Below are 23,734 nucleotides of genomic sequence, written 5' to 3'. Positions count from 1 at the left end.
CCAAATTCATTGATCACCAATCATTTAATACACAAATGCAGTGTTTTTTATATATATTGTGTGCAACCTTAGCCCTGACTGTCGTTCTAATTCCATACGCTTTATAATCCGATGCGCTTTACAATCCAGAAAATACGGTATATTGTTCCGTATGCTGCAATGAAACCAGAAACTGCAAGAGTTGTATATATTAATGGGTAGGAGAGGGCGAGAAAGAAAGAAAGTGGAGGGCAGTGGAAAAGAAATTGAATTGAGGGTGGCGGAGAGGAGGGGAGGCGCCGGATTGGTACGGGTGATATTGCATAGTTTAATCTGTTGAGTTCAGACATGGAAGAGCTGAGTTGGGGGAGGGGATGAACACTACAGAAGGCCGCCTGATATTACTTCTAGACCGCACGTACACACCAATCCTGCATGAACACAAAGCTTCTTAGGCAGGGAAATGCCGATTTTCGTGCATTTTTTGGGCCTTGTGGTACAACAGAGTGCACATGTGTACGGAGACTGCATAAGTGTTTTAAAAGCCTAAGAAAATGTCACTGACATGTTCCAAAATCATTCACTCTTAAGCTGTATGTGATAAAACTATCTGTTGTTTTTTTATAAAACTATCTGTTGTTTTTATACAAAATACATCTAAACTTGTTTTCCCATTTTACTAACCACAAATGTATACGTTATATATATGGTCAATGTGTTTTTAATGCAGGTCATTTCACGAGAACAGCACCGTCAATGAATGTTCACCACTAGGGGGAGCTCTGTGTTTCTCTATGGTGATCTAATGAGTGTTAATTGCTCTAACCAGGAAATACTGTTGGCACTGTGTCAGGGGGAGAAAGGGAGGATGAAACATTGTCTGTTGGTCAGGATATGATAATGATTTACTCTTAAATGAGACAAAAGCTTCCTCTGGTTGGCTTGATACAGTGATTTTTTTTCCCCATTGTCTTTGATCTAATGTGAAATTGTGCTTGGCTTTGGAGTTACGTCCCAATAATTTTATTGCCCTGTAAGGGGCAATTTATATAGTATTGGAAGCATCTCTCGGTATGAGTTCTACAAAAAAAAAGAAAAACAACAACAATAACAAAAATTGGCAAATGAATATTGTAGGTTCTGCGTAGAGCAGAGTAAAGGTTGCTATTTTAGTGGTTATATTATTTGCAATATTGTTTACCAACGGAATAAATGTTGAATTATAAAAGTGTAGGTTTAAAGGGACAGTGTGTATTTTTTAGCACCTCGTAGTGGTAAAGAACGTTAAAAAAACACACCCAATATTGATTTGAAAACTTAGCAAACGTGCATTTTTGTAAATACTCAAGATTGGAAAATAAGCACTTATTTTACATAAGATTAGTTTCACCCGAAGGGAGCTGACTTTTTTGTCTGTCATCTTGCTGCTACAGACACCCCACATTAAAAAAAAAATATATGAGTAGTAAAATGTTTGGGCTTTAAAGAAAACAAGTCAAAATGCTTAAACAAATTTTATTTTTATAAAAATGTGTGCACATTCAAATTCCTCCAAATCACTGTAATCTGTATGCAACACAACTGGACAACCTCTTGGTGATTGTACTTTAGTTTGTATTGCTCCTTGTGCTTTTTAGCATGCGTTTTTGGTTGCAGTACACCATACAGTGACATCCATTGGTCAAACAATACACACTTTTCCTTTAATATATGACGAATAGATAAGTAACAAAAACAATGTTTTCAACATTTTACACATCAGGGTCACAATTGATGAAAAGAAGAGGCATAAACTCTAAATTCCTATTGTGCCTACCTGCACGTTATTACGCAGTGGTGGGCTGTCAGGGCCTGCAAGGCCTTCTCTGTTGCCCTAAAAATATCTGAATAATGGTATGTTTATTATATTTTGTCCATTAATGGTTGGTGGATGGATCCCTTAACCACTGAGGTTGTAGGCACTATTACGTTTGGTGTGTCTTGGGCAAGTAAAGCCTGGTGGCCCCCATTCCACTCCAGGGCAATAAAATGTTTCCACCTGGTCTTAAACCCGGTACTCTTATACGTTTTAGCTGCTAACCACTACACTTATTAAATATTTTTAAATTGACTAAATTGTCAGCCTTTTTTAGTTTTTCTTCAACCTTGTTGAGCTGCTTCTAGATATCTTATCAGCTGCACCTTATCTTCAGTAGGGTCCCGGGGGTGCTCGAGCCCATCCCAGCAATCATCAGGCAGTGGGCAGGGGACACCCTGAACCGGTTGCCAGCCAATCACAGGGCACACAGGTACAGACAACTCGCTCGCTCATTCACACCTAGGGACAATTTGGACCGGCCAATGAACCTGACATGCGTGTTTTTTGGAATGTGGGAGGAAACCGGAATGCCCGGAGGGAACCCACACAAGCACAGGGAGAACATACAAACTCCGCACAGGAAGTCCGTTAGCTGGATTTGAACCCACACAGGAGGTTCCCAGGACCTTAGAACTGTGCCGCACACGCGCTAACCACTGCGTCGCCATGCTGCCCGCTTGTAGATGTGTGCTTTCAAATTAAAGTATTTAACCAATCATATTTAAGGCTCAGAAATCTACCCGGAGGCATTCACAAAAAATCCTGAAGGCCGTGTACCATAACATCAGTGTTTGATAAAGCTGTTGGTTAAGCTAATCAGATTTCCAGTCTAGAAATTGAGTTTCTGGAATGCGTAAGGAGACGTCAGCAAATAGACACAATTGGCTAGGGGGGGCGGTAATACCCCAAAGCGGGAAGGGTTCTGTCTGCCACTTACAGCCTAGAAATAGGATCTCAAGCCTGAGCTTGACCCATGCCTGAAATGTCAACCATTACATTTGGGACAGGGGTGGGTCAGGTTGGGCTGGGCAAGGCTTCTCTCTCTCTGATTTATTTTTTATTATCCACCTTTCATTACTCTTCTTTGTCTCTTTTTATGCAGTCCTCATAAACTTAGATTTCGTTATAAAAGACTCGCTTTACATGTTGCGCGTTCCCCGCTCCACGTACCGCTGTGATTGCGTCGGACCCAGAGAACTGGATGTGCGGCAGGGATAACGGTCGTCTTAAATCACCTCTCCTCCACCCAAGTCCTCACAAATATAACAGTAAATTTTATTACACAAAGACAATTCTACACTGAAACCAAAGTGCAAACTTACAGGCTCAATTATCTATTTAACAAATAAAAGTAAATGGTTAATGGTCTGCATTTATATAGCGCTTTTCAAGTCAATGAAGACCTCCCAAAGCGCTTTACAATGTGCTTTACACTTACCCATTCATACACACACTCACACACCAAGTACTGTATAAATATATTTACATCACTTGTTTTTTAACTAATAATTCCTCTACCTTCAAACAATAAGCAAGGGGACTGTTTAGCCAATCAAAATGCAGAATACAACGCACAAAGAAATACAATGAAGTAGCAAAACCGTGAAAAGTAAACCGTGTTATACAGTAAGAATTTTCAGTATCTAACACATTTTGGCTTTATATGCATGTGTCATATATGTCCTTGCACATTAAAAGGATGAGTTTTGCCGGCATTGTTATGTGTGCTCACCCTTTTTTGTTCATCGCAGCTTTTTATTTAGCACATTGGGCAAAACGCCAGTTAATTACCGCGAGAGTGAATCAATTTCTAAATGAACTTAAGAGTCTTAAGCGTTTCTGTGCGCAATTATCCAAACAGATCCCGAAAATAGAAAACACATCATTAAAACAGCTAAAAGATATTTCGGTGTTTTGGTTGGATGCGTGAATGTGCTTGTGGCAGTTATTCTAAAAAGGAGTTTAGTTTCCGGTTGAATCTTTCTGTGCCGTGTGCTCTCAGCCTGACCAGCTGGATGATAGCAGGCAGTGGCGCTTTGCATATAAACTGTTGGTCAGGTGTGGAAAGCAGCGACAACAAAATAAATGACACGAAAAATGCACCCTGGGCAAAAAAAGCAAAACTTAAAATTGAAAATGAGACTAATGCAACTACAGACGCTCCCCTACTTACGACCATTCGACTTACGATAAACGGTAGATACGGCATTTTTTTCGGGATGTTGAAAAATATCCGGACAATGCTGTTGTTGGGAATTAATTATCAAAATGTACTGTTTACCATATTTTTGAATTAGTTATCTGACTCCATTAACCAAACACTACCTACATTCACACAACAATTTATGCGCGCTCGTTTTCTTGAGATAAAAATGATCAAGAAAGCCGACATTTTCACACGGGGATTTATTTTCCTAACACTTTAACTAAGTGTACTCCATCGAAGACGGCCGAAGAAGTGACCACGTTGGAGTCTGTGTGAAGCCCTCTTCTGAAGTCCTTTTAGCTTTTCTTTTTGACCATCTTCTCCCCGCGTAATGGTGTGCCGGCTCTCCCCACGGGCGTGCCTAGGAAGCCCCCTGGGCTTCACAATCTCATACACGAGCGCCTTGATGTAATACCTTAGATAGATAGATAGATAGATACTTTGTTCATCCCCGAAGGGAAATTCACATTTCCAGCAGCATCCCTGAGCTGAGAACAATCGAGAACAATCGAAAATAACACGGGAGCTGCTGGAGTGGCTGCCATTCGTGACGGCGCCGGAAGAAAAGATTCAATTTGAATCATGTACAAACAAACAAACAATTGAATCATGTACAAACAAACAAACAAACAAACAAAATATTCATGTTTCAATAAGTGGAGTGTTAGGAGAATCTTTACAGATAGTACAGCAATGAGTCTTTTTGGGAAGGATTTTTCACACCTGGATTTGGAATTATGACACAGAGTGAAAAATGTCAACAGGTCTGAATACCTTTGTACCCGCGGTAGATAATCATTCAAATCCATCAAAGTAAATTACCGTATGCACCATTATAAACTTTGCTTAATATTTACGGTTGTTGTCCTGTTAGAAGGTAAACATGCGCCCATTCTCAGGTATCTTGCAAACTAACAGATCTTCTGCCAAAATCTTCCTGTATTTGGCTCTATCTAGTCCCTGCTAAAGAGAAGCAACCCCAGAACATGATGCTGCCACTACCATGTTTGACAGTGGGGATGGTGCTTATAGGTTGATGTGCAGTGATACACTTATGCAAACCGTAATGCTTTGCATTCAGGCCAAAAAGTTCAACTTTGGTCTCATCTGAGCAGAGCACTTATTATATGTGTCTCCCATGAGGCTTCTTGCAAACCAAACTGGGACTTGCCACTCTTCTATAAACGGCAGATTTATGCAGAGGATGACTAATAGTTGTCTTATGCACAGATTGTCCCACCTCAGCTGCGTATGCCTGCAGTACATCCAATGTGATCATGCACCTCTTGGTTGCTTCTTTGATTAGTTTTCTCCTTGTTTGGGGTGAACGTTTAGAAGGACGGCCAGGATTTGTTAGGTTTGCAGTGGTTTAATGCTGTCTGCATTCCTGCTTCGAACTGTTCCACAACTTTATCCCAGGCTTGCCAGGTGTGTTCTTCAGTCTTTATAATACTGTCCTTTCTCCAGTGTCTACTTTCACAAACCACTGAGCCCATCAAAGAGCAGGTGCAAACTGAGACTATCTGCACTCAAGTCCTTTTTATTTGCATAGCCCTTATTCTCAAGAAGTCTCAAACGACTGTATGGACTAACATTACACCGTCCTCTGATCTAAAACCTTCATGAGTGTTAGGAAAAACTAAAAACCTCAGCATGTGGAAAATTAAGACACCTCAAGAAAAGACAGCACATGAGGTAATCCTTCATTCCAGGATGACCAGGCTGTAATGGATGTTGCAATACACAGTGGCAACATTGGCAACATGTTTGTCACTCTTAGTCATATAGGTCAACATTGGATTATTCAGAAGTCATTCGTCATAACTTCTGGAGTCAATTGGCTGAGCTGAAAGATCAGGACGCCAATATTTTTGCAATACCCACTTAAATGTTAAAATGGTTTCTTTCCACTTTACGATAGTGTCTCACATGTTGTTGAAAATGGTTTCAGTATTTGGAGCTTTAAGTTTTAAGCCTTAAATGTGGCGACGTGACAATGTGGGTGTGGGTGGAACGGTGGGGTCATTCATCTATTTGTTAGGCACTATCGCTAAGTGGCTCGTCTTAAAAAATGAAAACGTCCAAATTTTCAATGTTGAGGCAACAAAATGCTGCACGAGAGGAGGCCGAGTTTTTGACACATTTCTGAAAGCGCTCATAAAGGGATTTTTCTTTTTCTTCGAGTATTTTTAGCATTTCATTTCGTCACTTTTTGGTTTGGAGAAAAGACTACGCAGGGTTCGAATTATACCCGTGAAATATACATTTTTATTTATATGTGATAGATAGAGCCTTTATTCAGCCCCATAGGAAAATTCACGTTTCCAGCAGTATCCTCATGTTAAAGAATAAAATAAAATAGGTACCTTGTTGGGAATACAAATATTTCACACCCCCATGAGTTACAAAATCCTTTTCCAAGCGACAAATTTATGTATTTCTTTAACCCAATAAAATAAAAGCCGGATTTTCCGTGTATATAGTGCTGGTCATAGATTTAAATCTAGATCCCTTCGCTGTGGTGGTATACTAGATCAGGGATCTCAAACTCAGTTTGGCTCTGGGGCCGGATCCAGACTTTCTGTTCTCAGGCATGTTTAAGCAGTAAAAACCTGTCAACTCCAAATATTCAGCTTTGTTTTTCAGTAGTTTCATTTATCATTCAGCCTACGTTATTAGCCTGCTCTGCGTATTTTAATCACGAATGAAAAGGGATCTTTTCTAAGCACAACCGATTTATTCACAAACAATCGGGATTATTTTTACGCTTGCAATGAACGTGTTTACTGGTTTATAGTAACAATTGAGTGAATGCTGTTTTACACCTGAACACACTTACCGTGCTATACAAACTCAATATTGTCATGCTGGTTTGAAATAAATTAAAAAAGAAATACAAACTAAAGGTTTTAGCAGTGCAGGACTTTAGCTCTTTCAGACATTTACTCCTTTTATTGACTGGAGGGAGCATTTGGTTTGCATTTGTTTTAACTTTTTATAGAAATTACCAAGACACTTGCTTCTTATTTTGATAAATTTGAGAAATTTATGGCGGGCCGGATAAAATTATCTAATGGGCTGGGCCATGTGCTTGACATAGCTGATCTAGAATAATCTATATTAAAAGCCTCTTTTTAATTTTTCCCTTTCAAAGTATTATCAGCTAGGAACTAAAAACTGTAGCGGGGCTCCAAGAGCTTAATTATCAATTTTTTTATTGGACTCATGACTATAAAATCATTTTTTTGCCATTGTATGCCTGATAAATAACGGTCTGAAAATCTTCGCGCATCCTTTATTTTTATCTTAAAATAACATCAAATGCCAACAGTAAAGAAACACAACATGAATAAATGAATGAATGAATGAATGAAACTTTGGAACAAATAACAGGATGAGCTCAAACAATTTCCAAATATTCACCAGTTCAATTCCAGGTTCTAAGAAACAATATTGTCAAATTACTGAGAGGAAGAAAATGGGGTCTGAATGATATTTAGAGATAAGTGCCATTATAGAGTTAATAGATGGGTAAAACTAATAACTAATCTGGTATTATTATACCTATTATGATGATGATAATTATTATTATAAATTTATGCGACTGTTACTGTTATTATTATTATTATTATTAGTAATACTATTAATATTATCTGTATCCAAATAATTTTTGAGCAGACGCCTTATATAGTCAATAGATGGGTCAAGCTAATAATTAAGTTTATTATTATTATAACTATTGTCGTGACTACTTTTGTTCTTGTTGTCATTGTTATTATTTTTAACATCCACTATAACTATTCTTATTGTAATTGTTGAACGTTGTTATTGTTATTATATTGCTGTCACCTTTATATTGTGAAAATTCATTACATACATATATATTTATAAACAAAACAATGAGGTGAATATGTTGGTGATGATGTTTAAAACTAAATAAAAACGAGATACAATCACATAGAGATAACATTTAATAAGAACACAAAACATACATATTGCACAACTCATAGTTAGGGCAGACAAATGAGAGTTTTGATGCTGGAGATATCTGTCTCAAGCTCCCATGTATTGTCTTTTTAATGCACGGATAAGGACACTTAGCTATGGGTGGCCCTGCTGCTTGGGGGTGGCCCCCTTCTGGCAGCAGGTTCAAAGATTTGTATGATGGACAACACACACCACAAAACAGTTGTCACCATGAGCTCCAATGAAAATTATTGTTATTATAATAGAGACTCTTATTATACGGTATGCTGAAAATATATGGAGACAGCAATGATGATGATGAAAATGGTGGTGGTGGTGATGATGATAATGAAGTGACTGTGCAGCCGCAGAACCTCTGTAAATATGTATATTTGTGATGGTTTGTTTTATGTAAATACACAGGAGATCTCGATGTATAGTAGGACACAATTATCAAGGAAGTCGAAAGGGATGGATTAAATAAGCATATGCTTCCGCCTATCCCGTTTTCTGGCATGTTACGCTAACATTTGATTTTTTTGACTTATTGTTTTGTTTTATTTAATTTTCTCATGTTTAAAATAAAGCTTCATTTATTCATTCATTCATCCAAATGCCACAATCCCTCCCAAAACACTAGCTAATTGCTTAACTCGAAGTTTTGTTGATGTTTCATGTTTTTTTCCCCCGGTAATTTTCCAAATCAATTTGTTATTCCTAGGTAGCTAGTTCAATGCTAACCCTGAGGAAGGTTTGTCTCTTTCGTTCTCTGACCGCTCGCTTTGTGCTAGGTCAGGATCAGAGGTCAACACCAAATCATCGGGTACACTGGAAAAAAGGATTGGTGACCAGTTTACTATAATGCTCATTTACTTGCTAATTACTTCCTTACACTAGTATTTTCCCCTCTGCTACCAACTGCACTTTTGTGCAGCTGTATCAGCGTTTTTTTCCCTTAAAAGGACAGTGTGTAATATGTGTTAGCGGTAAGATCAGGCCTAAAAAAATGTAGCCTGACCTGACCCGAGTCGCCGGTATATAAACCCGAACCCGCTTGAACCCGACGGATTTACTTTATTTGATAAACGAGCCTGAAATAAACCCGATGCTCTAATTTGCTGCCAGGGTAAACACGAAGTTTAACTTCAGCTGTGCGTTTCGGCTGAACTACGCAGCTTCGGGTTTATCACCAGCTCAGTAGCCTAGATGGTAGTGTGCCCGCTTTGAGACTGGGAGGTCGCTGGTTCGCGCCTCGGCCGAGACATACCTAATTGGTATAATGGCGGCGCCCTCTGTTGGCTGCGGCTGCATCGACTCGCTACAACGGGTCAGGTGTATCGACATTTCGTTCTGTGTACACTGTTACAAAGAATGACAATACAAAGGAAATTATTATTATTATTATTATTAAGGGGCGAGTCCCTCAAATGTGCATTGCAAGTGCAGCGCCTAAATGAACGGTTTGGCGCCGAAGGGAGAATCTCGCGACTTGCAGTGAACAAAAGAGAAACTGAACAAAATGGCACAGAAAAAAAATCTGCAGATTACAAGCTGCAAATAGTGAAGGATTTGTCCAAAAAGCAGAAAGTTTGTAAACCTTGTGGGCTATTGGCATGAAGCATAAATTACGTCTGACGCGACTTTTATCACAACAACGGAGGAAAATTTCTTTAGATTTTGTGATTTGGAGTTAAACTGATTTTGGTAAGCATCTCTTTATCTAAATAATTAATTTGTGTAAAAATTATAGATGCTGTATAGATCCTCCACGAGAGAAAAGCCCAACTGGCCCGACTAAATGATCGATATTTTAAGCCCGAACTCGCCAAAATTCGAGCTGGGTTGGAGTCGGGTTCGGGCCCGGGTCCAAATATTACCTCTAATATGTGTCATTAGATGTCACTGTATTGTGTAGCGCAAGCAAAATCAAGTAGGAATATTACAGATTACGGAGACTCAAAATGACCAAAATGCAGAATTTTTCCCGTTTTTTTTGGCCTGGCTTTCGCAAAGGAAAAAAAAGAAAAAGACAAAACGGGAAAAAGAATGATGAAAAACAAAAAAGAGAAAAAGAAAAAAGTTAAGAATACAAAAAAATTTGAAAGCAGAAAGGGAAATACGAAAAAAATAATGAAAAGGGGGGAAAAAAAGGGAATTAAGGTAAAACATTTTTTAAAAATAAATCAAATTAAAAAAGCAGAACATTCTTAAAAAGTAAGAAAAGATGTAAAAGGAGTTATGTAAAAGGTTGAAGGTTGAAAAAAAAATTTACTTTTATATGCTAGATCATGTATTTTTGCTTATTATCCAAATCAAGATAATTTCAATTAAGGTTTTTTAACAACTAGCAGGCAATAAATTATACACACTGCCCCTTTAAAATTTTCATTAGATTTTACAGTATCGTAAATAAATGCAAAGACTAATCAAATCATCCCCCCCCCCAAAAAAAAAAAATTTGCTTTTACTGTATTTTCCTTTCGGGGTTTAACTGAAAGACAGTGACCATTTGCACCTGAACGATGGCTTCATGGTCCCTATTATGCGACTGCAAGCCAATTTTTAATGATGGGATTAAAGATGAAAAGTGCTATCTTTGAGCGATGTCCTTGCCGAAAAATGAGCATTTCACAGGTCGTTGTGCTTCCCTCCTTTCTTTTTGTCCGTCATTTGTCACTCTTTACCGTCTCCTTTGCCCTTGTGTGCCTATATTCTACCCATCCCTTTCTGTTTTAATCAAACCACATTTCTTTTAAGGCACTTTCCCTTGCCTTCAATTTCGCCAACAGTCAAGCGCCTTCCTTATCTCAATATTATAAACTGAGTGTGGCTAAATTGATGGAAGCTATTTTCTCCAGCTGTCAACTTGCAGTATTGTGAAGGAACTTATTTTGGTGGGATCTTCTGGGGAAATTTGATGGAGGATTTAATGTGATGGCCGCTGAATGGGGAAGCTATTTGGTGGACTATTTTTTTCATTTTGTTTTGGGAATTTCTCTTTCTTTCTTTCTCTCCATCTTGTGAAGAAAATAAGTATTTTGATATTTCTCCCGCTTAGAAATCATGGAGAAGTCTGACATTTTCTCGTAGGTGCATGTCCACAGTGAGAGAGATAAACTAAAAAGAAAAATCCAGAAATCACATTGCATGATTTTTTTAACGATTTATTTGTGTGATATAGCTGCGAATAAGTATTTGAACACCTTAGAAAATGAATTAATATTTGGTACAGTAGCCTTTGTTTGCTATTACAGAGGTCAAACGTTTCCTGTAGTCTTTCAAAAGGTTTATCAACAGGTGATATCTTGCATGGGGATCCACTACAATTGAGATTGACAGTCATGTTTAGCTTCTTCCATTTTCTAATGATTGCCCCAACAGTAGACCTTTTTTCACCAAGCTGCTTGGCAATTGCTCCGTAGCCCTTTCCAGTACGATTTTGTCTCTGGTGTCTTTGGACAGCTCTTTGGTCTTCGCCATGTTAAAAGTTCAAGTCTTACTGATTGTATAGGCCCCGCGGCCCTACTGAGGATTAGCGGTGCAGATAATGGATGGATGGATTATTGTATAGGGTGAACAGGTGTCTTTATGCAGCTAACAACCTCAAACTGGTGCATCTGATTCAGGATGATACATAGAGTGCAAGTGGACTTCTAATGGGCGGACTAACAGGTCTTTCAGGGTCAGAACTCTAGATGATACAAAGGTTTTCAAATACTTCTAATATCACTGTATATCTCTACTTCCCTCTTGCCCTCTTTCTCTCTCTCTCTCATTTACTTTATTAGCTTTAAATGCCAAGTGTGCTTCTTTATGTTAAATATTCCCCAAAATGTCATCTTTGAATATATGCCTGTATGGAGCAATATTTTTGGTTTAATTAGATGTGTTAATTTACCTATTTAATTAAACAAACTTCTTTCATGTATAATCCTTCATATTTGCCTCAATCCACTGGGACTGTCTCTGGCTCATCAACCAAATGATGCCAGCGCCTCCTAGTAGTAAGAAAACTTGATTTCATAAAAAAAAGACACTGTATATTTAAACTATCAGTAACAATTGCATTTTTATAATACTTCTAGTTTGAGAAACTAGCATTTATTTTACATAGCTCGACCCTCACCTAAAGGGAGCTTACATAGTTGTGTGTCATCTTGCTATAAGGTTTAAAAAGGCTGGGAAAGAAAATGAGAAGTAAAATGTCGTGTTTTGGTCAGTTTTAGTCTTTGTAGTTTGTATTATTCGTTGTGAGTTTTGCTCTATTTTTCGGTTGCATTTCACCTGCGATGTCAAACATACAACCTGCGGGCCAGATCTGGCTCATTGGATGATTAAATCTGACCTGCCATACATTTCTGAGTATGTGAAAAAAAAGAGCGAGTCTCTAGGGCAAAATGCTCACCCTCGCCGCTGGAGTGCACTAAAGAAATCCCACTCATGTTTAGTAGGCCCAGTTGATCTGATGTGTTTGTTTTGTTTTGTTTGGATCACTTTACCACTAGGGTTAGTGGGGCACCATTTTCCTTTGGGCAAGTACAGCCTGATGGCGCCCATCCCTCTTCAGGCCAACTTATGTTTCCACCCGATCTCGAACCTGGGACCTTTTGCGTGTTGGGCGAATGTGCTAACCATTGCACACATAGTCTAATCTTATTGCCCATGCACTGCTAAAACTTTTATTTTGTTTTTTGTTTTTCACAATTAGGAGAAAAATTATATATATTTTTTATAGCTCCCACTTGAGTTTGTACAGCGTGTTAAGTTGGTTCAGGTGTGAAACTGCATTCACTCAATTGTTAAAAAAAACAAAGTTAATATGTTTTATGCCAAAGATAAAATTGTTTATTTTCCTATTCTTTGTGAATAAATGTGTTTTGCTTAGCAAAAAGCCCTTGTCATCTATGATTATGATATGTAAGGTAGGCTACTAATGTAGTCTGAATGATAAAAATGAAAATGGAAAAATACGGTAAACTAAGATTTTTTAGTTTACATTATGTTACTGATCTGAACCGCCTGAGAACAAAAAGTCTGAATCTGGCCCCAAACTGAGTTAGATATACTTGCATTACACCTTTCAGCCACACCTAGTGGTCAAAAAATACACGCTGTCCCTTCAAAGTGTTTTACACCACTTGAAAAAATACTCAAATGCCCAAACAAATAAGCTATGTTCTCTTCAACAGATTCTAGGCAGTTTATTATAGTGACACGTTAACAAACATGAACATGCTTTTCCCAACTTATTGTTGCCCACATCACATCCTTAAAATGTCACATGTTGGCCAGAAAGGTTGCAGGATGGCTTCCATAGGTTTTAAGGATGCTACACATACTGTCAGGATCTTCTTTGCCGTCTTACAGTTGAACGTGTCCAAAATTTTAAAATCTTCACTGTGGATATGTCCTTTCCTCTTTGTAACATTTGTCTTCGCTAAACATTTAACCCTCAACAGTTTTAAAATGAGAACCTGCATGAACTTTGAATAACCAACTTTGGTTGTTTTGTAGTTTAGTGAAGGCAATTGGGTTTGCGAGTATGAGAAACAAATTCGAGTGTCAGCGTTTTTTTATAATAGCTATTAAATTGGTTGGTATCACTTTGTAAAAACTGTATATGACTTGATAACAGGACTCGGCCAAGAACGGCGAGGAACTGAGACAGGGGTGCTCATGGAATTTAATAACAAAACTGGGGACAAAGTAACAAACAAACATGGGTCACAAATAAGATAACCAAACAAAATCAAAAGTGACAATATCCAAACCAGAAACAAAGGGAAAAATTGAAATGCAAGGAACAAAGTGACAAACACATTTCAAATAACATGTCCAAACAAAATAAAAACTGACAGTATTCAAACCATGAACAAAGACTAAATTGGAAATGGCGATGTAAGGAACAAAGTAACAAAAAACATTCTGGGTACTGAATTCTTACAAAATTCCCAAATAAGAAACAAGGGGAGAAAGAGAGAAAGAGAATGAGAGAATGAGTCATCATTGTGAATCAAAAATTAATAAAGTTTACCGAAAAAGCCACCAAAAAGTCATAGAAATGTTTAAAATACCTGCTCATTGACCTTACTTTTCATGACTTTTTACCGCATCGGTCTTTGTAGGTAAGACTTTTTTTCCACAATTTTTTAAAATGCTCATACCACGAAATAGCCTCGTTTAATGTGACTAATATTTTAATTGGTTGAGTCAGTTCACATGACACATGTAATCAGGAAGCGCAGGCTCAAAAGCTAGTCTATAAAAAGTTGGAATGTTGTCTACAAGCGCCGGTGTTAAGATTAAATTTAGGTAGACACACGGAGAAGACATTAATGGATTTTGAACTTGCAAAGAGAACAATAGAGAGCCCAAACATCAGTAAGGAGAATAGCAACACGATTGGTCAATAGCGATGATGTCATAGTCAAAACAAAATGTAAGGAATTCTCCTTCACATTTGTCGATATTAAAATATGTACATATGTAAACTGACTTCCTTTATGTAGCGCTTTTAAAGTCACTGAGGTCCTCCCAAAGTGCTTTACAATGTGCATCACACTTACCCATTCACACACACACTCACACACCGATTGTGGTAATGTCTGGGAATTCTTGTAACTCTTGTATCTCAAATATCTCATAGCTCAAGGAGCTCATATGTAACACTGTATTTAATTTATCAAATATTATATATGTCTAGTAGGGCAGCACGGCAGCGCAGTGGTTAGCGCGTGTGCGGCGCAGTTCTGAGTTCATGAGATCGAACCTTCATGTGTGGAGTTTGCATGTTCTCCCCTTGCTTGCGTGGGTTTCCTCCAGGCATTCCGATTTCCTCCCGCATTCCAAAAACATGCATGTCAGGTTAATCGGCCGTTCCAGATTGTCCCTAGATGTGAATGAGTCAGTTGTCTGTCTCTGTGTGCGACTGGCTGGCAACCAGTTCAGGGTGTCCCCTGCCCACTGCCCGAAGATAGCTGGAATGGATGGATGGATATATGTCTAGTAACATTTTAGCAAAGCAACTGTAATATTTGTGATTTAAATATTTAATTTAAGTCAAGTCATGTTTATTTTTATAGCCCTTAATCACAAAGAGTCTCAACGGGCTGCACTGACCACAGATTATTGCAAACCACAGACATTATTACACCATCCCCTGATCTAAAACCTACATGAGGGCAAGGAAAAACTCAAAAACCTCAACATGAGGAAAATGAAGAAACCTTGAGAAGGGACCGCACATGAGGTAATCCCCCTTCCAGGATGACCAGGCTGCAATGGATGTGCAATAACAAATAATACACAGATATTGTCAACATGAAATATAGGTCATTCATATGCTATAAAACACAAGTGTGTTTTAAGCTTAGATTTAAAGAGGGGGAAGAGTAATCCACAGGATTGGGGCCCGAATGGAAAACTCTCTTGAACCTGCGGATCTCTTCTTGGCTCTTGGGATCACTAGTAATTTATTCAGAGTTACTTCACACAAAGGAGTAGTTACATTTATGTTACACACCAATCACAAACAGAATAAAATTATCGACTGTACAATGTTGTAAAATTGATGCAACATCCTTGATCCATCCATAGTTTAAAATGCGTGTTTATATAACAGTTCAAGTATTTATTTTACTATTTCATTATTATTTTTTCACGAATGAAGATTTTTAACCACTTGGAGGCTCTAAATACTACACACTGCCCCTTTAAATAGGCTCTGCAGCAGTCTGGTATCTTTTCCACTAATTCCAGAACACAGGATCTAGAAATTGGATTCCAAATATCGACAGTTGTCTATCAAGGCTTCGCATTGTGTGTCATGAAACTGGCGTGCGTAAAGCACAGTGACCTTGGCGCCTGCAGAAGACTCGAGAGGGAAGTGATTAACTGTGGAAAGACAAAGAGGGAGGTGTGAAGTGTGAACGCAAAATAAATCGTGTCAGGAGAGTGTAAAAGTAAATAAAGATTTACTTATGGAGGAGAAAGAAGCCGAAGGCGCCAGGCAGTAGGGGTAGGAGCCAAAAAAGTCAAAGCAACTGTGCAATAGAGGGAGGTTAAAAAAAAAAAAACAGGTCGGGATGAAAAATGACTCATGCTGCATCTGCTGGGTTTCTTTTCTTCTCTGCAGGCAATCTGGAGGTGCAGTCATCAAGAACAGGTAAGAGAAGGAACTACATGGCACTGAATGTTAATCAGACTCAATCATCGAACCCAAAAATAATAATGGATTAGTGACTCGATTGTGTCCAATGGTACTGCTGTCAGTCCTTGACAGTTCCTCTGCTACGTTTTTATGGCGTCGTTTAAACTTTACGACTTTCGGGCCATGTGAGTAAAAGACGTTCTAAATTGTTTTAACCCGTTAAAGGCACTATATTGCGTGGCCATGAAAACCCTGGCTTTTCCTGTCCATGTTATATCAATCATGGTTATTTTAGACCCTGAAACACATTGAAAGAAAATTCCCCCAAATTGCTAGATTCGTCGCTTCAATCCAACATACTTTAATACACAGAAATACAAAAAAAGGTTGAGTAATGGATGTTCAACATTATATTTTGCTTTATATTCTGTTTATATTATTATTTATTTCAACCCAGGAAAAAAAATCAAATAAATGACGTAACTATAAATGATCTGATGAGTCAATGAAGACCTCTCAAAGCGCTTTACAATGTGCTTCACACTTTTCTCTTTTACACACTAACTAACCGATGGCAGTGTCAGCCATGCAAGGCAACTACCTGCTATCGGAGGAATTAGGGATTCAGTGTCTTGCCCAAGGACACTTCGACATATAACACAGAGGAGCCGGGAGTCGAACCAAGCTCTACCTCCACAGCTAATGCTGCCCCTAGATAGATGCGTAGATGCGTTCCTGTCCTTAAAGCTTCAACAGAAATGCGACACAGCCCGTACAGCTCAAGTACTCGAAAAACTCCAAAACACTCCCATTCTCTCAAAGAATGAATCTGCAAAACAGAAATCAATTGATTGTTTGTGAGTTTAACCCCTTAAGAATCCTGTAACATTGACCTGAAATCCCAATCTAAGGCGTACCCAAAGTAAATTGAATGCTGTTGTCGAACTGTTTGGAGAATCTGGACGGTTTTTGGTCCCTTATGAAAGGTAACACTATAAAATTTTGTCCCTCCCTAACTGAAATAATCACCGCAAGTGCGACTAACATTGAGTAATCTTAGCCGAAACACACAGAAATGATTTGAGGATGAGCGTAGCTTGGGCATCTCGGCCAGAAAACAGCCGGGACAAAAATATGAAGCCTTACCTGGTCCCTTATCAAAGTAGTTTAAATCTGAAAAACTAAACATTAGTATTTAACAAAATCTTATACTTTAAATCCCAAGAGTTTAAGCTTTCCAATTTTATGTAGCATGACATATTTCAGTGACAACTTACAGACACGTCTTTGGTTCTCAACAGTATGACGGACTGCTGGTTAAACACATTTTTAGGACTAAATTTTGGGCCATATCTTTTGTGGTAACATGACAATTACATATTCTGGACCAAATTTGAACTAAATTGGATTGAATAAACACAAACCGATTTTAGATGTCTATCAACACTGATTGAGATCATACCAGACCAGACTAGATGTAAAATTCAACATCCAAAAGACTTATGGTACTGGATAGTTAGTTTTTCTCCACAATGTGTTTGCATATACAGTTAAATGGGAAATTTTGCATAAGGGGAATGAACACATTTGCAATATTTTATTTTTAGCTTTACTTGTCTCTGAATATGAGATAAGCAGTTTTCAGCAATCGGCAAATTAGATACAAATAGGTGTATTTTGCTGCTTTACCTATATTCTATAATCAAAATATCAATCAGAATACCATATTGGTGAGCAGCAACACACAAAACTTTATTGTAGGGATCTTTTTTTCTTTTTAAAGTTAGACAACATTGATCTGTGTTCATTTTCCCTTTTCTGATGGCTCTGTTAATGGTGACGCATCCGTTTCCTTGTTTATCGTTGTTCTGGTCCAGTCTTGGGGAAGAGTTCTACAAGGAGGCCATTGAACACTGTCGCAGCTACAATGCCCGACTGTGTGCCGAGCGCTCCATGCGTCTGCCCTTCCTGGACTCTCAGACAGGCGTGGCCCAGAGCAACTGTTACATCTGGATGGAGAAGAACCATCGTGGGCCAGGTGAGTGTTTGTGCCTGTGACTTTGTACTCTGCATACCTGTCAACCTCCACGGCTTCATGCCCTTACAAACTGTCGTATTTTCCCTTACAAAATAATCTTACACCATATTTTTTTTCAAACGTGTTTATTTAGGTAATTTAGAATAGAATAGAATATACCTTTATTGTCATTGTTACAAAATGGGTTGAACATATTGTGACAACGAAATTGGACGTGGCACTCCAGTTTCACATTTTACAGTGAGGATAAAAGAAAACAGAAGATAAAGGAACAAAGAAGATAAAGGTTATAATTTACACAGTATTTACACAAGAAAGGGGCATGTAGGGTGTTACATAGTTTTGGGATCGTATTAGTGCAATATGCGGTAGTGCAAAATAGGCAACATTGTGCAAAGCGAGCATAGGCATGAATACAATTTATATCTGTATGAGGTAATGCGTTTGCGTTTCAGTTTTTTGTGCGGCGTGTGTTGAGGGTGGTGATGGCTCTGGGGAAGAAACTATCTGAGTCTGTTTGTTTTTGTTTTGTGTGACCTGTAGCGTCTGCTATTGTTTCAATAAGCTTATCATATAGAATACGATTGCTATGTCGGAAGTGCAGCAGAATGCGCGTTCACGCGAGGGGGGGAGGATTTTGCAGGGGAGTCGAAATTAACCACTACAGTGGCAGACGCAAGCGTACAGTAGCAACAAACGCTTGCTTCGTTTGCAACAAAAAAAACCATACCGAGATAAAGGGTACCGCGGAGAACTCGTTTGACTTAATTGATTTGCCGTTTCATGATAGTCGGTGTATACCGGATGGTACCCATGATCTACAAATTTGTGTTTTTCCGTACATATTTTCTTCTACACCGTACACGTCTTAAAATGCATAATAAACGTACTTTGTATGGCAAAAACGTACAGGTTGACAGGTATGACTCTGTGACAACAGGCTGCAAGCGTTATTCAAACATTTTCCCGTACTTATTTTTTTTCTTTGGTGTTGCCTGTTTTTTTCTGTCATCACAATGCCTCTTTGTTGTAATTGCCATTATATTGTCTGTGTACCCCTACCTCCTCTACTTTTGTTACTCCCTCTAACATTAGTGTATTTAAGCGTAGAATCAGGCATTCCTGTGGCGATGATACAGCACTTAGACTATTTCAGTAATTCAGTTACTACCTGAGTTACTTTTTGGAAGAAGTAGTGAGTAACGATAACTGATTACATTTTTAAAGCAACGTGCCCAATACTGGCGATATCCCACTTCTGACACCATTTAACAATGCTCTATACATTGTCTGTATGACTAAGCCTATTGGCTCCTACCAATATTCCCACTACTATCACACTAGATTTATTCACAGTACAAGAGACAAATGTTAGAGACTAGAATAAACAGAAAGCTATAAATAAACTCAAAAAAACAATCCTTTGGTGTACCTGAAGATGAATTGCTGTCAGGACCAGAACGGAAACAGGACCTACTTGTGTAACGTTTACCACAAGTTTTATTGAAGGAACGAGGAAGGGCTGCGCCCACAATCCAGTGTTCGCTCTCGTACTCGGCTTGTGATCTGAACACAGAAGTGAATCTTCCGTGGCGAGCGATGGCGGTGTCGGGGACGGAAAAAACAGGTCAATAGGAGAGCAAAAACGTGGTCGGGGTCGGAAGCGAGTCGTAAGCCAGAATGGGAGAGCAGGTGTGTTCGGGATCAAAACGGGTTGTAGCCAGAGAAAAACGGGAGCAAAAACGGGACAGGCGAGAGTCAGGGTCGAAAAACGCTTACCTTGTATCACAGAGGTAGTCGGGACGGGAGAGCAGATGTGGTCGCGATCAAAACGGGTCGTAGACGGAGATAAACAGGAGACGGACTGACAACAGGGGATTGACAGGACCAGGTTCAAATAGTGACAGAGAGCCAATCAGAAGCCGCGGCAGTTGGCCCCAAATGAGCGGGCGCAGCTGAGTCACATCAGTAAACATGACAATTGCCTTTGAAGGACATTGAATAAATACATTGAAAATCTTATGTCTGTATTGTGTTTTGGTACAGTAAACTACGTTGTCAATAAATTATCTTAATCACCGCGGCACATATTGAACAATGTTTGTAGCTTTAATCAAAAATCAGGGTTGCCAGTTATACACGAGTACACGTTATACACAAATGAAGAAAATGAATACTTATAGTATGTGTCTGCTGTATGAGTGCTTCAGATGCCAAGCTGTCTTTACTCTGAAATAGAATTGGTTTTTTTGCAGTACTTACATTTTATTTTCATCATCTCATGCCCATTTAAGTTATTGACAGGTTAATAGTTTCCTACTAGTGCCAACTAAACTATAAGCGACGTATGAAGGATTGTGTAATATTGCTCTACTATGCCTGATCTGTGTATTTTGTGTGTGTGTTTTGAGTTTTAGGTCACGCACCAGGTCAATTGTACACGTATCCTGCTCGGTGCTGGCGAAAGAAGAGACGGTTGAACATCTTGGAGGACCCGCGGCTCGTACCAATTGAGTTCAAAATTGGTAAGAAGGAAGTTAAAACAAATCTATAATGGTCCACATTAGCGATGGCTGATATGATCCAATGGATTGGTACTGAGTTTGATTCAGGCTAGAATTTTTGGATCCTATCGAGTGATATCATTTGAAAAATATCCAATCCAAATTAAAAACTCATGACACATGTATCATCAAATCAGGGATATTAAATCTGCATTCATTTATGAACAAATTGTAACGGTAAACGGATCAGAAACAACAATACACACAGCTGCAGTATTGTTATCAGAAAATTTGGTATCAAGCCGTCCCTAATCTTCAGCACAGTGATACTTTTAATTTAGCAATATAGTGTTTGTGTCTGGTGAGTGAATATATGTTGTACTGGCTAAATATTAGACTACGAAGCCTCTCTAAAGAAGGAAGGGGGCATTCCCGATGGTCCTGTGTTGGAGTCGCTGCTTGCTGGGGATACGCTGGACAAGAAGGTGGAAACAAAAGAGGAAGAACCAATGAGCGAGTGTCAGGTAAGACAAGTTCCTTATTCGTACCTCATACTTATTTTTTTGTTCTCTCTGAATTTCTCCGTCTTCTTCTGTACATCACTCTCCTTTAATCTTGAAACCGTTAAGTGAATCCACAATAAATAAACTGCTAAACTATGAGGGAACTTTGTAATGTGATATGTTGAAACTAAATAAAACTTCCCACCTCTGCATAAGTGAGCACTAAAAGGGAAATTGTGTATTATTTAGCGCCTCCTAGTGGAAAATAAAATGTGTTTTATTTTCATCCAAAAACTGTCTTTGAATTACGTAAAAATACATGAACTATCATGTAATCATGGATTTTTTTTTCTATAAACGCATTAGTCAAGAAATTTGTATTCATTTTACATTACATGAGGTTCACCTAGATGGAGCTGATACGATTGTCTGCTCTCTTGCTGCCACAGGTAACCCAAAAAAATAAAAAAAAACTTGTGAAAGGCTGAGTAAAAAATGGGAAGAAACCTAGGATGGTTTGGTCACTTTAAGTTAGAATTATCATTGTGCTTTTTTTCAGTTGTACTACACAATAAATACAGCAACATCTAGTGGTCAAATATAACATTGTGTCCGTTTAAGGAGTAAACTACAAATAATTAATTTATCATTTGTAGCGAATATGGGTGGTAAATAAATCATTCTAACAAACTATTGACCAATTGAATCAAAGAGCCGAGTTCATTCTGTTCAAAACTCGTCTTGTCTTTTAAATTTCTAGATCATTATGTCAGGAAAACGGATGAAAAACCTTGTTATTTTGAAGGGTGGCTTGAAGGGTGGCTACACACACTTTTAGGTGAATTATTTTTACAGTTTTGATAGAACAATATAATTTAATCAAGACACACACACTCTTGGATTTATGAACTTTTCTTTTACCAATCATCTACTGAAGAAGCTTGAATAGAACTCAAAACTAAATAAGAAAATAAAAATAAAACAAAACTAGAAGTTTTTACGTCACACCAATACCAAAGCTAAAAATAATAGAGGAAACAACGACAACAATGACATGCCCTCCTACATTATGGCTGGCCAAATTCAGACTCCCTTGCAATGTGAAACATGTACCAGCTCTGGGTTCCGGTCTCCTGGGAGGGGCGGACCCCCTGTGGCAGAGTTGTCACGGCAATCGTTGATGCGCAAATGCAGCAAACGCTCTCAAACCTCACATTTCAGCAGTATCGGTCAGTTAACATATTTTTGTGACTTAAAACACAGTATTCACTTCGCATGTCTTGCCATTGTGTGATCATTTTCTGACATAGCGAAATGGAATTTTGACCAAACGTTGAATACTCTACATATTTATGAGAATAAGTATTATTTTAATGGTATAACTGTCACGGACGGGCGTGGTGGCGTGGAAGGTGACCGGACCAGAACGGAGGCAGGAGGCATGAAGGGAGAACTCAAATGCGTTGACGATCCATAAGTTTTATTTTACAAAATAAAAGTCGCCCAATACTCCGGGGCAAAACAGAACAATACAGAGTTCCTCCGGCACGAACTCAACAGGACAAGGCATAACAGACTAAAACAGGACAAGGCATAACAGACCGGGATTGTGAATAATGAGTATTAATGAACCCGCAACCGCAGAGCCCACAATGCAGCCTTAAATCAGACACACAATTAGTGGAAACTGCTTCAGCTGTTGTCCAGAGGGCGGGGCAGACTGGTCACCAAGGCGACCGTGACAATAACGTTTTTAAGTCCATCTTTATAATTCCTTTGTTTTTGTACACCCATTTCTTTGTGTGTAAATCACTTTACATGCAATGGCGTTTTTTTTTAAAGTGCTATAAATAAATTTACATAAAGTAAAGACATTGTAAAAGAAAATTTTCCGTAAAGTTGGACTTTCTTCGGGTAATTGCACATGTGATCTATAAATATTGATGGGCACAAGTTCACGCACACCCACGAGCATGAAAACCGACACAAAAACACACAAATCAAAGGGGGGGAAGCAATGAGGCTCTGAGGAAAAAAATATAATGGTACTTCCAAGTGACACATGATGATAAACTTGTCACTGCAGTTACGATTCTTGAAAATAAACCTATATTGTCCGTCAACAGCTCAAAATGCTAAGGAGATGATAAGACTGAACTTTATTTTCCTGTTTCAATTTTCGATTATGTCCAGGCTGACACACCTTTGTTCATGTTATTAAGTTGAGTTACGGGACAATTCCAATTTTCCCTACAGAAATTGCTCGTCGGAGATTTCCCCCATGAGCTGGAGGTAGACGAGATGGAAGAAGATGTTCCGAAACGCAAAAACCGTACCAAAGCGCGGGTATGTGTTTTTTTTTCCTTTGTGTGGAAAACAGTAAGAAAATTCAAGTTGCTGATAGAGTCGTGGTTCACACGATTGATTTCACCCAAGCAACATTGGTTTAATTGCCGCCAATGAGTGTGATAGCCTACATTTGTGTATGTTTGTGTATCTCAAGATGTGCCTTGTAATTTACTTTCGACAAA

General features: G+C 38.6%; 1 protein-coding gene across 3 annotated transcripts in view; it reads left to right on the top strand.

The window, feature by feature from the left end:
- dpf1 (double PHD fingers 1) overlaps nt 1–23,734 on the top strand; it is an 89,259-nt gene that overhangs the window by 11,250 nt on the left and 54,275 nt on the right. For all 3 annotated transcript variants that reach the window (XM_088344906.1, XM_088344907.1, XM_088344905.1), the window contains exons 2-6: nt 16,144–16,173; nt 18,036–18,196; nt 20,614–20,721; nt 21,097–21,224; nt 23,460–23,549. In XM_088344906.1, coding sequence (XP_088201032.1) covers nt 16,144–16,173; nt 18,036–18,196; nt 20,614–20,721; nt 21,097–21,224; nt 23,460–23,549 — 517 coding nt within the window. The remainder of the gene's footprint in view (nt 1–16,143; nt 16,174–18,035; nt 18,197–20,613; nt 20,722–21,096; nt 21,225–23,459; nt 23,550–23,734) is intronic.

This window comes from Urocampus carinirostris, chromosome 10 (assembly GCF_059441175.1).
Source record: "Urocampus carinirostris isolate Australia breed hairy pipefish chromosome 10, RoL_Ucar_1.0, whole genome shotgun sequence".
NCBI classification, from domain to species: domain Eukaryota; kingdom Metazoa; phylum Chordata; class Actinopteri; order Syngnathiformes; family Syngnathidae; genus Urocampus; species Urocampus carinirostris.
The sequence above is the reverse complement of the archived record's forward strand: the minus strand, read 5'-3'. Positions and strand labels throughout refer to the sequence as shown.